Consider the following 14771-nt stretch of genomic DNA (forward strand, 5'->3'; position numbering starts at 1 on the left):
CCCCCCCCCACATTCCATCCCCCATAATTCTAAATTGTAGGAAATGTGAAGCATGTTTAGCTAAATCATCTGTAAAGGAAATCATTCCTTCTGATGTGTAATCATTATAATTTAGGTGTTGATATAAAACATTAGCAAATCACAAATCATTGTAATTTAAGTGTTGATACAAAGCATTAGAGGATCATGTGATACCAGAAAAAGCAGTGTTTCAAACAAAATCTTGGCAACACCTAGCTTAAAAATGACATCACAGGTTTACAGACATAAGGGTGTTACATTATAGCATAGGAAACTTTTGTTTTATCTAACATTTTCGTACAAACTTGTTTTTTGGACATTCTTATGCCCGAAAGACTGCCAGCTTCTTTAGCTGTAAAAGCAGGTGCCATCTTTCCTTACTTCTGAATTATTTCCTTAATTCTGAAATGCTGTTACTATACACCACTTCTTCAGTATTTTGCAGTACTATGTATAAAAATTATTTTCACGAATTTGTTACTTTAACATTGTCATTTCCTAGTAAAATCACTGACTGCTTGTCAAATGCAGAAACAGTTTGTATGAAATCTGATCTGTTCTGTTAGCATGATGCCTTTTGGATGTGTACAATGACTTTTGCTCAGTGACTGCTTGCATAATGAAAGAAATGTAAAGAAAAGAATTATTTTTGGATAGAATTATTTTCTCCCAGAAGAGATGATGATGAAAAAAAAATGCTTTGGAGTTAAATACCATTAAAGTTAATGAGAGGTGATGGATTAATAACATTCCTAGACACATTGACTGCTACAAAGCATGAAGAATTAGCTGTGGTTTCCTTATCCCTGGAAGTGTTCAGGGCCAGGCTGGATGCAATTTGAGCAACATGGTCTACTGGAAGGAAGACAGAGGGGCAGAGGGGTGAAAATGATCCAAACCATCCTATAATTCTGATTCTGTGAAATAGTAGAGAGCTTTAATTCTCACAGATGTTAGGAATTTTTTTCCTAAAAAGAAAGAAATTAAAGAAAAAATTGGAGAACCAAGTCCTGCACTCAAATTTCCATAAAAAACATCTTTCATTTACCTCAGTTATATGTTCTCAGAGAGTTCTGAAAACTAATCAGAAAAAACCTACTCAAACTCTTAGTCACTGAGAATGAGTCAGTAACAATTCATAGAAAGGAAGAACCAGGAGCACAAAATTTGGGGGTTTTTTGGTAAAATTCTTTCCTTACTGTGTGTTTGATGCTGCTCTTCTGGTTATACACAGTAAAAATCATAATATGAAAGCACTCTTGTATTATTGTTCTTACCATTGTTGAACTTTGATTTTCATCTGCCACAAAGCATCTTATGTAACTGCAATTTAGTGTGCTCTTCACTCTATCTATGTAATAAGAATTCCTGCTGAAAATATGGGATTCACCTAACCGCACAATACTGCAACCTACCTCTGTGAACAGGTCATTGTCTTTCTCAGCTGAGAGACTGCATATTTCAAAAATTCTTATGATCCAAGTTGACTGTAAGCTTCTAGAGAAACTAAAATAATAATTTCTAAGCCTTACAGTTCATAAAAGAAAAAGGTGTAGAGTACTTCTATGGTTCTAGGCTGGTCATCAGTATTTTCTTGGAATAACAATCAATAGAGCCTCGAACAGCAGCAAAGATTCTGTGATTACCTATTGAAAAAACACATTGGTTTTTGGTTGTTGTTTTTCTTTTTTTTCCCAGACAGCAATAAAATATGTAATTAATTTCAATGGGCTGTTTCTCTCTTTTGTTGTTTTCATTCAGCAAGATACAGTGCCTGTGAGGATGGATCAGATCATAGTTGTGGCATAAGACATTACCCCACCATTGACCCTTTGGGTTTTGTAGCACTATGAGTACATTATGACTTAAGACAGAGGTGGCTGCATTTGCAGACCTTCTGTGTCCCTCTTCAGAAAAACTACACATTACCAAGGATGCAAGAAAAGCACAAATATGTCAGTGAACTCTATTGTATCTTAGCATTCTGAACACCAATGCTGGCCTGGCACAGCAAGCAGCAGGTGATCCCCTCTGTCTTTTGCAAGATGGGCACATAATGCACAACAGCTCCTGGAATTTCACTCTGCTGTGATCATTCTATATATCCTAAAAGAATTTTGTAGACAAGCAGCTTAATAACCTATATTTCATCTAAATTATAAGGAATAAATTCACAGCACAGCCAGCTATTTTGGCCTTAATTAGAGCTACTATGACAGTGCAGCTACACTATATTCTAGTCTAAATAATGTAGCTTCAAGATGATCATAAAATATATTAAAATACATACAGACAATCCTGATATACTGTTTCTATCCAGCAGCATCCTAAGCAATTTTCCCTCCTTCCCAACACAAGTGCTGCTTACAACACAACTCATAACCAAATGCAAGCAAAAGTTCTTCCTACAAATTTGCAAAACTATCTATTTCACTTATTATTAACACCAAGCTGTGTAGAAGTCATGTCAAAGAGTAGAAGATGTCAGGTCAGAAAATACCCTTAAAAGCTGTAATCACAAATAATGGCATTAAAACACTGCAGCTAAAAGTAATTAAAACTCTAAAATGTTGACATTTAAATGCTTGCAACAGGAGATTCAGGTGCAGCTCAGAAAACAGCAGCTGTTACATGCTATTTTACACAGCTACCACTTCCACAGAAACCACAACTGCAGTTTTGCAAAAGTATGTCATGCATTTGGGCATGAATCCATCATTCCTAATACCTTCTTCTTAATCCAGTTATAATTAGTGACAGAATGAATGTGCTAATAACAAAGGTCATGTAGCAACAACAGTTACAACCAGAGCAAAAGCAAAGAGAAACTTCAGCTCAGCTGCAACAATTTTTTGCAGCCCAAAATTTATCCCCTCCTTTATTCAGGAAGTTAAAAAAGACAATACTTCACGTACCCACATGCATTACCCTGTAATGCAGGATTGCTGCTGTAAGAACAACCACTAGCTCAGCACTGACTTTGAAAGGTATCAGGGCTGAGGCTAGCCATGCTTGCTGCAGCTGACTCCCCTTGCCCTGCTTGCTCCTTAGCTTTACTTTGTTTAGCTGTGACAGCAATTTCTCTAATTGACCAGATAGCCGCAGTTAATTTGGTTTACTTTTCTTATCTTTCTATGATACAACAACCAACAGCAGTTATTCCATGTATCTTTTTAGCCCCCCAGTGGCCAGCTGAGAGATCCATATGCAAACTGAGAATAAATCTTGTTATGAGCATCATCACAGAAAGAGTGAATGAAATCCGAGTACATAAATGCATAACTAGACACATGAAGGATTTACAATTTCAATAAAAACATGACCATGCAAGAAAAAGAACTGTAAAGTATTGTGTTCATTAACAAAAGACTTGCATAGCTGAAGCTAACTTTGGTCACAAGCTAAACCTTGAAAGCCTAGCACTTTCACTACAAGACTCTCGGTTGCTAGAAGGTATCAGTATGAACTTGAAAAAGTCAAGGCTGTGGGGCAAGATAACAGCACCTGACAGTGTGGACAAACAATGCTATATATCACCCACCTATTTATCTGGAGTTTAGATTATCACTGGGAGCAGGAAAAGCAAACTGACTTTTTGGAAACTGACCACTAGCCATCTTTGTCAGACAAAACACTGATGTTTTCAAAAAGATTCAAAAGAACCAGTCAAGTGTCATTAAGAAATGAAGCAAGACCGTCAGCATTTTTTCCCTACAAATCAGGATCCTTTCCAAGAGGATACTGCAGTTTTGAAGCTGACTGCAGAGCCTTCCTCTATGTAAAATGATTGTGAGAAAAAAAGCAATGTATCTGAAGAAATCACAAATTGTATTTTTTGAGATCTTCCAGAAAACGAATACAAGCTTTCTCATTAGCAAACAATGTAAACATATAAGATACACACAAAATGGAATTGATAAAAGACGTACTTCATCTGCTTAGCTACAGCAACCATAACAAGAATCATTACTAATATTGGCAACTCCTAGACTTAAGTAGCTACTGTTATACCTAACAATTTACATAATTAACACGTGCTAACAATATAATCATATCCTAACAGAAGACTAAAAATCCCCCATGAACACAGATGTGCACACACACATAAAAAATTCAAGCATCCCGGGTCCCTCTGCTGTTAGCTAGCTAGTTCAGTCCTGCTCCTACACCTCAGAACCTCCATTAATGCAAGCCTCTGGACAAAGTGCAAGTCAGGAGCTCACAGAATCACTCCTATGTTCAATTTAATGACAGAGTACATTCTGCTGCCACACAATATTTATGGTTGCACTTTGCTTTTCTACAAGACAGAAGAAAACCTTTGACAGATACTTATCTTGTTACAAAATAAAGCAGCCCTTATATTTACAAAGAAATTCCAAAGTCTGAACAGGTTTGTTATCTTTGACTGCTCTCCAGAAAAGCTTTAATTAAAGATAAAAGTGATATGCTCAATGCTTTCGGAACATCTTTGAAAATATTTACTTCACATCAGGGTTTGGCTGCACTGAAATAATTCTTTAAAAAGTACTTAAATTATATGTTTCTCACTTCCATTTATTAAAACTCTTTCACTCCATCCAGCCAGAGGTTTAACACATACAGTGTGTTAGAAAACATGGTTACAAAGTACCACAGATCAGCTTTCTATTGGAAGTACCAGAGTGTCAAAATCCACATTTTTACAAGGAGGATTGCTAGAACACAAAAAAAAAAAAAAAAAAAAAAAAAAAAAAAAAAAAAAAAAAAACTTCAAAACTGGCCAAAAAAAAAAAAAAAAAAGAAATGGAGTGCAGGAGTGCATGGCAGAGAACCATTATGATACGTCAGACTGTACAGAGGATGTGACTGTCTAGAATAACATTCTCCTGGGAAGACACCTCAGCACTGGGAACCACAGCTGCAGTAGCCACATGTGCAGTTTGACATAGTCTAGGAAATAGACCCATTTAAATGTTCCATGCCATGATTGCAAACTCTCACCAAGGATAAAATAATCAACCCAAACCAAAGTATCTTCTTCTGAAAGCTACTACTTGAAAGCAATCACTTAGTTTACACACTAATTTTGAAATTTTTGTATTTTGTAAACTATGCTTACTGATGAGAACAAACATTTATAAACTGTATATAATTTTCTATATAATACTTAAAGATCAAAATTGCCCCAAACACCATTAAGATCACCAAAGGACTTCACTCATTTTTGCAAACCATAACACGAGGCAACTGCTCATTGATTACCACCCTGTCCCCCATGCCACAGTTGGATATGCCTTTGTGAATTTCTGGAAATTTGGATAGTAAGTTAAGTCACATGACAGGAACTAGAGATAAGATGAAGGTGGTAATATTGTCCAATTACCTCAGACTAGGAAGAGGTAAACGAGCTGGGGGGGCACTGATAATGAACACAAAGAATCCACAAGGAAAGCCAGCTCAGCAACTGTGCTGACAATCAGCTCTGACTGGGTCCAGCTCAGAAGGAAGAGGCCATGGTCCAATGACTCAAAAGAAGAGGAAAACTGAGTGTGGGACTAATCAGCATTAGAAGCAAGCAGATCATTTAACCAAGAGACTAGGAGAACTGTATATCCAATGAGCATTGATTCCTTTGTTTGCTGAAGTGTAAAAATGGGGAGAAGTTTTTGGGGGACCTTGGACCTCCTCTACTGAGAAGACCAGAAGAGGACCAGTGGGATGATGTCTGGAACCATGGTTGGTGATACCTTTTTACTTAATCTTTCTTTCTCACTCTTTTTCACTCCCCTTCTCTCTTTTTCTATTTCTTTCTATCTCTCTCTACCTCCCATTTACTGTTAAATGAAATTCATACTATTGCTTTCAGCATATGGTCTCATTTGCACCTTAATTTGGGTAGACGCATCTCTCCAACAATCAGATCTCAACAAATGTAAGTAAAATAATGTTGGAATAGGTTAAGCATGCCTTAACAAGAAAAAGGTCTGAAAGTATCTTTCTTCCTTAGCTACAAAAATTCAGAAAATCTGTACAATGTTTTATTCTTGAAAGTAACATCTAAAGATTAAAGTGTCTGGAGAGACTGTAGGTGACATAATGAAAATGAAAAATATACATTGTGCTTGTGCACCATTTCACCTACCAGAACAATGAGATCTGGAATTTTTAAAGCCATTTTAAGGATCTGGACAGTTAAGAAACTTTATAGGCTTATTAAAAAACAAGTATTCACTATTAAGACATCCAGATTCTCAGCTTTAAAGAGGCATTTTACAAGAACAAGCTTTCAAAAGGTCTCAATAGCAGTTTAAGTCTTAAAGCAAAACAAAAAGCCTTTGTAAAATAGAAAGAATATATGCACACCATACTGAAAGGATCATAATATTTCCCAGACCCATTACATTTTCAAGCTGGTTCTCACATATAATTGAGAGAATCCCTCTAAGTATCTCTCTTAAATCTTGAATTCACAATGACAAATCTACCCAAAGGAGGAATAATTGCTTGAGCAGATACTACTTCTCTGATTAGTTAGTAAGTTTGCACTTGCTTACCACACAGTTATTTTTGCAGGAAATTAATGATGAGAAATTTTCTTTTAAAGGCATATTAATCATTAGTCATTCTACTAAATTTGAGAGCAAACCAAAACTGTGTTAGTCATTTTATGACTGGCTTTCCTTCCCAGACTTCCACTACAAATTGGGACGGCCTATTGCCTTTAATTCTGTTCTGCTTTAGATGGTTTTAGAAGGAAACCATTACTGTACAATTGATAAGAATATATAACAGTTTGTGTAATATTTGCAGACAAAATACTTACCTATTAAGGACTAATATTTTAAATAGCAGTAATCAACTCTTTAATCATAGAAAAAATATTTTCTTATAATATAATAATATCTTACAAGAAATAATAAAGACATGTATAAAAACATTCTTAACTATGAAGCTAACCCAAAATGCCATTAGTTTAAAGTTAGAAAATTCTAACATGGTAGGGTTCCTCATTCAGAAGATTCAAATTTTTAGTTTTTCTTTAATCCCACAGATTAAATTTCACTGTGTTTTCTCTCACTTCAGATTATTATTACATCACAAAACAATAAGAAGGCCAGTGAAAACCCATCATGTTTTTGACTGTGCACAGAAAGAAAACCTAATATGATGGAATTAGAAAAAAACTACATGTAGGAAGGGGTTATACATCTTTGCTTGCCTGATACCTGACTCTAGACAGTTCCACATTAATCCAGTATTAAAAGACAACAACAACAACAAAAAAATCAGAAAGCAAGTCAAACTTTACCAAAAAAGTAGCACAATTAATTTTAAACACTTACTTGCTTCTGTAGATATTGCTCTCGCCTTCTTTGTTTTCTCCTCAGGCTTTTAGATTTGTTTCTTTCTCTCTTACTCAGCTTTTGGTTGAAGGAAATACTCATAGGCTGCACAAGACTACCCGGTGTGATGTATTGTTTGTCTGCTACAGCCCTTGTAGGCGAGGAAAGATTCACCACAAATGGTGACCCATCAGCAATGACACTCCCAGAAGATTGTCCAGTACCTTCAAAATCACATTCACTTTCAGTGTCTCTGTGTAGTAATGTGGTAATGGAAGTAACTTGAAATTGGTTTTGTAGTATGTCATCCCTGGAACTATACAGATCCTGAAAAGAACTACCATCTTTCCTACTCGACTCTGATTGCAAGCTCCCTTGTACGTAAGCAGGTGGATTTCCATTCTGGCCACAGTAAAGTGTTCCCATGCACCCAGTTTCATATAACACGGGTGACAAAACAAGCCTTTCTCTGATATTTAAAACCAAGCTACATGATCTCCTGTGAAAAGGTTTTACAGTGCATGCATCTTTTATAGGATAGGAAGAAGGGAAATTTCTTTTTTGATTTAATGCCTTTAAGGGAAGTTTTTTGTTTTCTATCTCATATCTGGGAGCTCTTACTTCTAGACAAAGTGCTTCTGTTAATCTTCCAGCACCATTATTACTTCTAGCTGTGTAGGAAAGCCCTTGATTTATGATTTCCAAAGTTGCAGTTACCACTTCATGGCAGGTATCCTTGTTAAAACCAGACTGAATTTTGAGAAGCAAATGTTTCTCTGATGATTCTGACAAATTAACTGAGAAAGGTGGCTGATCCTCAGTCCAAGTTTTGAAGAAATGTATATTTACTAACTGTCCACAGGAACATTCTTTGTTGCAAACAAAATTAAAGCCCCCTAAGCAGGCCTCACAGAATGGACAGTGCAGTTTTCCAATTGTCCACTGTGCCTATTGACAAAAAGAGAAAAAAAATAAAACACGCAACATGTTCACTGAAAATAAATGAGCAAGAAATAATTACTGAAGTTATTTTCTCCTTTAGTAAGAGGATTTTCTTCTTGTTTTTCAAATAGAATAGAAGACACTTCACAGCAGAAAGCAAATCCATTATAGATCATGTTCTGGTCAAAGCTTGGCTTGCTATAGGGATAACTAATTTTAAGAAAACTAAAACACACACTGTAAAATGTACGAGCTTTGAAATATATTTAAAATTTGTCCATAAACAGAATAATGCTGCAATACCAATGAAGACATTAGATCTTTAAAGCAGTGAAATCAATTTCCCATGTTAATCTGGAATTGGCAAGCACAGCTTCTCAGTGTTCTGAGCGCTGATACATTTCTTGCATACTAAGTACAGTGGAAGAAGATTTCTTATGAAAAGAATATAGCTTTTAACTTTGATTACCCCACAAAATCTTAACATGGTATTTGTATTTTGGTGTATGTAGCATTACAACATAATCTCTGTGCAGAAACCATGACAAATCCTTAATACTCTATATATAAGGAGACAGTAATTTTCAATATTTATAATTCCATGAATTTCTTTTCAACCCTGAAGGTACTTTTTCAAAAGGAAATACATATCAAAGATATATAAATGCCTACATATTAATACAACTATTAGCCCTCCTACATGTTTAGACAACTGTTGGTATTTTAAGCAATTATATTCATCTGCCAACAGTTCTGTTGAGGACTAAAGTTATGCAAGTGTTTGGGATCAAAGCCCAGATGAGAAACAACATTATCAACTCCAGTCACACTTTACTCACTTGAGTGTATAAAGAACCATGAATACAGAGGCTGCCCAACATTTATAGTTTAAGCATTGCTTTCAGTTGTAAATGTCCTTCAAGGTGATTTGGATAGCTATGTCCATAACTGATGCTTGTCCTATTGAAAGCTACAGAAAATGCCAGAAATACTAATTTAGCAGTTTCAGAAAAAAACCCAGCAACTTGTGTGGGAAAAGGGTTATTTTTCACACACAATGCTAGAAGTTCTGGAAACACTTATTTGAGAAACTTACTCCTGCCTTGTGGGTTAAAACCTCAAAATTACACAAAATATCAAAGATGTGTTTTTCATTGCACCTATGAGAATCTACTTAAATCTGGACAGTTTTTTTTAACTTGGAGAAAAAAGAATTGTTTACATACAATCACAGGCTTTCAAATTCTTGAGAATTCTGTAAACATGCACAATGGCTCTCAGTTTATAAGACTGACCAGTGTGTACACAGGCCATTCCCCAAGAAGAATTAAGCTTCTTCAGAGATTTACTCTTTAAATCTCCTACACTCCATTTCCCAGATGCCAGGGGCTAGACACTAAAATTGAGAGAAAAGCACTTTCTTCTCTTGACTTGATTGGGTGTCTCTGGAATGGAATAGCATCCTGAATCTTCAAATTGAGAGGTGGAATGATTCATGAAAATTAGGAAGGCTAAACACCTGGAAAAAATGCACATGCAACACACAGTATGGAGAAAAAGGACATCTCTACGCCCCATGTGCACAGAAAACTGGGAGATGAGGTGTAGTACCAAGGAGCCTGGGACTGATTTAGTTTGAGTTTGGCAATGGAGTGTGGAAGCACTGACTCAGTAAAAGAAGTAACAGCCTACTAGTGGAGGAGGTGGTAGGGGGAAAATCAGCAAGATCTGAAGGGAGCTGAGGGTACACAGATCTAGTGACGGACTACATAAAGAGGAAAAAATAGAAATTGTTAGAAAAAGAAACCAAAACAAGGGATAAGTGATGGGTAACAGAAAATCCAGGTCAATAAAGGTCACTAGCAGCACCAGCTACATATTTGTAATTATTGAAGATTAACTGTACTAATATGTACATGAAATCCAAGGAGATTGGTTAAGAACAGGGACAGATGGCAAAAAAAGAACCGACTGGGAAGCAGTGGGTTTTTACAGCCTGCAAATAGACTTTGCGCTTATGCAAAATGATTTAGCCTTTGATTCAGGAGTCATACAGGAGAAAATAACACATGATCACAAAATTATTCAGAGCTCAGGAGGATATGGAGCTAAGTCAGAATTGTTTAACACCCTGCATCCCCCTGCGCTTACCCATAAGAACACAGGATCTTGCCAGAAGAGACAAAGTGAATGAGGTACGAGTTCCAAGGATATTAAGTGACATAATGAACACAAAGATGTCAAAGGTGTACACAAAGAATTGCATTGTCTGCCTTTTTCACCAGAGGAGAATTGCTCCTCTGCAGCCTTAAGCAAAGGTGTCAAGCATTCTATGGGTTTTGTATTTCCTCAGTCCCCAGTTTGACCCTTCCAGGTTTTCAAATGCAAAAGCTAAAGGTGCAAAAGAACAATTTAAAAGCTAAAAGTGAAAAGAATACTACTATCAATATTGAATTCAATTATACTGAAATAATTTAAGAGGCAAAAAAAACCCTGTAAAAAACTGCCTTCTTATTATTAAAGATTCATGGTTAGGCGATACTGTAAAGTGACTCATACTATAACTCATAACTCATGAGCTGTAATTTTCAAACACACCTCCAAGATTAGTGTTTCTGAACATAACTATTCTGTTATATGCATTGAAGTAAAAGAGGTCACTATTAAAAAGTTTAATTAATGTTTAACCAAAAAACCCCACACAGCGCAATACAAAGAAGGGAGATGAAGGTTTTCTAAATTCCTGTATGTTTAGTTCTACAGTCATAACAATTTTTTTTTCTCTTTGTGCATCATTTTCAGTATGGGTATGCTTAGGGCAGAAATTACTTAAAATACAGAAAAATTGTACACTGAAGTCTAAGGAGAAGTCTAAGGAATGCAAATAAAATTTACTTATCAAAATCAAAGATTCATTAAAGAAAATCTGTGCAGCAAAAAACACTGCTACTGCTTATTAGTATCTATGCCACAAATTAACTTCTAGATCTAAAACAACTTTGAGAAAATACCAACTGAAGCAGTCAGTACAACAGGAAATTTAGGAGATGCTTTTAATTTACAAATGGGCAGTTAAAACTCAAAAGCAGTGACACTGGCTTGTTATCAGACCTTTGAATTTGCAGGAATGTATCTACTTTATATTCATATGACAAAAGAGCACATTAAGTATAAAAGACTTAAGTATAAAACACGTATTCCAAAAACTGGTCTCTTAATAAATCTGCAGTCCACTTCTATGGGGAAATATGCTTCCTGTTGTCACTGTCAACCTATATGTTAGTACTGCAAGATATGATGATCAAAACAAAGCAAACCCCAAAGTCTAGGTAATAAATAAGCATTGACAAACATGCAGAGATGCCCATCACAGTTATCTGGACAACCATAAACACATTCATCTGTTACAGAGCAGGAAACAGAATTTATCACTTGTAGCACTTCTGTGTATATTAAAAAAAAAATAAAAAATAAACAACATTTAAGAGAGGGAAAAAACATCTGTAAATGGTAATGATAGAAGTTCCTGAGAAGAATTCCCTCAGTTATAAGGTCTCTGTAACATACATGGACCTTGCCAGAATAATGTCCTTGAAATTTGTCCCCCTTAATTATTTTACATGCTGATTAATGCAGATGCAAGAAAAAAAAAAATCTACCTTTTCAATGACACATTTCACCCACTCTGGAATGGCTTCTAAGTTCACATGCCATACATTGTAAGAATTCTGACCAGCAGCTGAAGGTTGAGATATCTATTAATAAAACAATTGCATCAATACTCAGAATTTATGTAAGCTTTTTTTCGTCGAATACAGCCAGAAGTCAGTTCCCCAAAACCAGTAAACATTAACAAATAATAAATCTCAAATATTATGTGCTTCTTTAAGCTAAAAATCAGGTAGATATTGTCAGTAATTCTCTATTTCAGAATCTAAGAATATTGGGCAAATTCCTGTGGAAACGTAGGTGTCTGGAGGTGATTTGGTTTTGCTTAAAAGAACAGAAAGTATGCATTTGCTGGTCTTCCAAGAATACCTGGAAATTGAATGTAGAATCACTGTCAGCTGGCATAATTTTTCAGTAAAGACAGAAAAATATAAGTTGTAGTTTACATGAAGCCTGTGATCAGCAATGCACAAATGCAATGAGTAGAATTAATTTACTAATTCTTTTTAGAATAACTAACAGAGTAACCCAGTAATCTTAGCAACTTTAGAGTTTTTACAGCATCAATGTGATCAAGTGAAGAGAAAAAAACTCTAAAAACTTGTAGCATTTCACTAATTGATACTAAAATAAAAGCAATCACCTAACTAAATTAATGTTACGGGGACGGCTAAAATTATAAGGAAACTCGGGTGAGAAAGTCCCACAACCAGTTGTTAAAATTTATGAATAAGGAAAGTTATTGACACTCATGTTATTAAAGTAATTGAAATAAAAATTTCATTCTGCTGAAAATTAAAAGTGGAGCTATAGACAGAAGATAGAAGCTCTTAAAATTCTCCAAGTATTGACAGAAGACAGATCCATTTATCATGTCTACACTGGCTTTTTGTTCTATCTGTGAAGACCACCTGCACTTCAATATGCACTTAATTATTAGTGTTTATACTGTGTTTTTAACTTCAACATTTGTTTTAAAATTTGTTCCACATTTTTTTATTCATTATTCAGCTATGTCTTTGTCTGAAGGTCTAAAATTAATCTGTAAAAACACACTGAAAACATCAGTCTTCTCATCATAGTACTGTCTTTCCCTCCCAATCTCTTTAGATACAGTGTTAAATTACAGTTTTTTATTTGCTATCTACATAAATGGAGAAGAAGCTGCTTCAGTCATGTACAGTGATGGGTGGATCTCCACTCACAACTAAAAGCTCCACCATGGGGAGCTTGGACAAAGGTATCTTTTTCTTTTCACTACATTTTTTTCCATGGAAGGAGTTGGAATTTCCACATTCCCCCCTAAAAATCACTTCAAACCACACACAAAAGAACCTCAAATATAAAGTGTGAAAATTATACCAGAACTTCAAGCTCTGTAAGCAGAGTGATTAAAATGGGCTTTATTGATAATACTATCATGATCTTAAAAGCTAACTTTGTTTCTACATCTACAGGTTGTACCCCTCTCTAGTGTGCAAATGAATGTTATTGCATTACTAACACATTAATAGAAAACATCATCACCTTCTTTTCTATTTGCTTTTGAACTTTGATTCAAGAGGCTGTAATCTTTTTTGGCACATTTGGGAAGACCCTAGCTCTTTATGATTAGTAGCTGCCGTTATAAAACAGTAGGAAATACTCTATCATGGTTTTATTCTGTGTAATTATCCTTCTGTTTATTTTAATAAACACAATATAAATTACTGAGCAGGGTATAACCCTGCACAGGGCAGACTAATCTTCTGAGCTATTTTTGTGCACAGACTATGGTCCATATTTAAAAAATGAAGAGCAAAATTTTCTGATGTAGGGATATTTTACACACAGTTAACTACCACAGTGGAAATTAGAACCAGTCTTTAAAATGTACCTTATACATAAAGAGTTGTCCATTAAGAGATATTAAAACAAAAAAAGACTGCTTTAAAACCATCAAAACCAAAGCCCATTTTTATATTAGAAATGGTAGTGCTCTGTACAGGCTAGTAGCCAAGTGTCCATGAGCATGAGCCCGCATGTGGCAGAACATGAAGGTGATCACTGCCTACTCGGCTTCGCTAAAATTACCTCCTCCACTAGTCTCTACAGAACTGTCTCTACTTCACTACGTACCTCTACAAGAGATTAACTACAACGTGAGGCTAAGTCTAATGCTTCTCCTTCATTTAAAATAAATGGCACCAGAAGAACTTAAAATCTCCCTTAGAAGAAGCTATACTTACTTTGGATGCTTTTTTCCCATTACATTTTGCAAGAAAAACAGAATTTGCTATGTATTTCCTACATCTCCAGCAACATAGAACACCAGCTTCTTGGTTGTTCATTATGTCAGCCTGGGATATTGCAGCTCTGTATGTTGACCTGTAAAGACCACAAAGCATACAATTTGGTCACCTGTTGAAACACCACTTGACTCTTGAGACCTTGAAGTCCATAAATATTCTCACCACTTTAGAGGAGACCAATACTTTACTTACAAACATACTCGGATCATGTATAGCATGCCATCTAGATGTTTTAAATAGTAACGTGAAACAGCTGGTTTTATTTCCAGGTTGCAAAAAGAACTAGAAAGCTACAACAGCAAAACAACTAAAACCAAATTAAAATAAAACAAAACTGACCAATCAATCAAACAAAAAGCTTGTCCAATATTTGGACAAAAGACAAGAGAACTCCAGTTTTTCTGGAATATGTCCATAACAATAAGTCATTGCTACCTTAAGCAATAAATAAACATACACACATATAATGTCACATAACAATAATGAATGCCAACATAGAACTATAGATGACAGATTCTTTTCT

General features: G+C 35.4%; 1 protein-coding gene across 1 annotated transcript in view; it reads right to left on the bottom strand.

Moving 5' to 3' along the window:
- RNF180 (ring finger protein 180) overlaps positions 1–14287 on the bottom strand; it is a 61637-nt gene extending 47350 nt beyond the window's left edge. The window contains exons 1-3 of the mRNA XM_041470783.1: positions 14186–14287; positions 11948–12043; positions 7347–8294 (exon numbers count right to left, since the gene is read on the bottom strand). Coding sequence (XP_041326717.1) covers positions 7347–8294; positions 11948–12043; positions 14186–14287 — 1146 coding nt within the window. The remainder of the gene's footprint in view (positions 1–7346; positions 8295–11947; positions 12044–14185) is intronic.
- Positions 14288–14771: the final 484 nt, after the last annotated feature.

The sequence above is a fragment of the Pyrgilauda ruficollis genome, unplaced genomic scaffold (genome assembly GCF_017590135.1).
Source record: "Pyrgilauda ruficollis isolate IOZ18807 unplaced genomic scaffold, ASM1759013v1 scaffold25, whole genome shotgun sequence".
In the NCBI taxonomy this organism is placed as follows: Eukaryota; Metazoa; Chordata; class Aves; order Passeriformes; family Passeridae; genus Pyrgilauda; species Pyrgilauda ruficollis.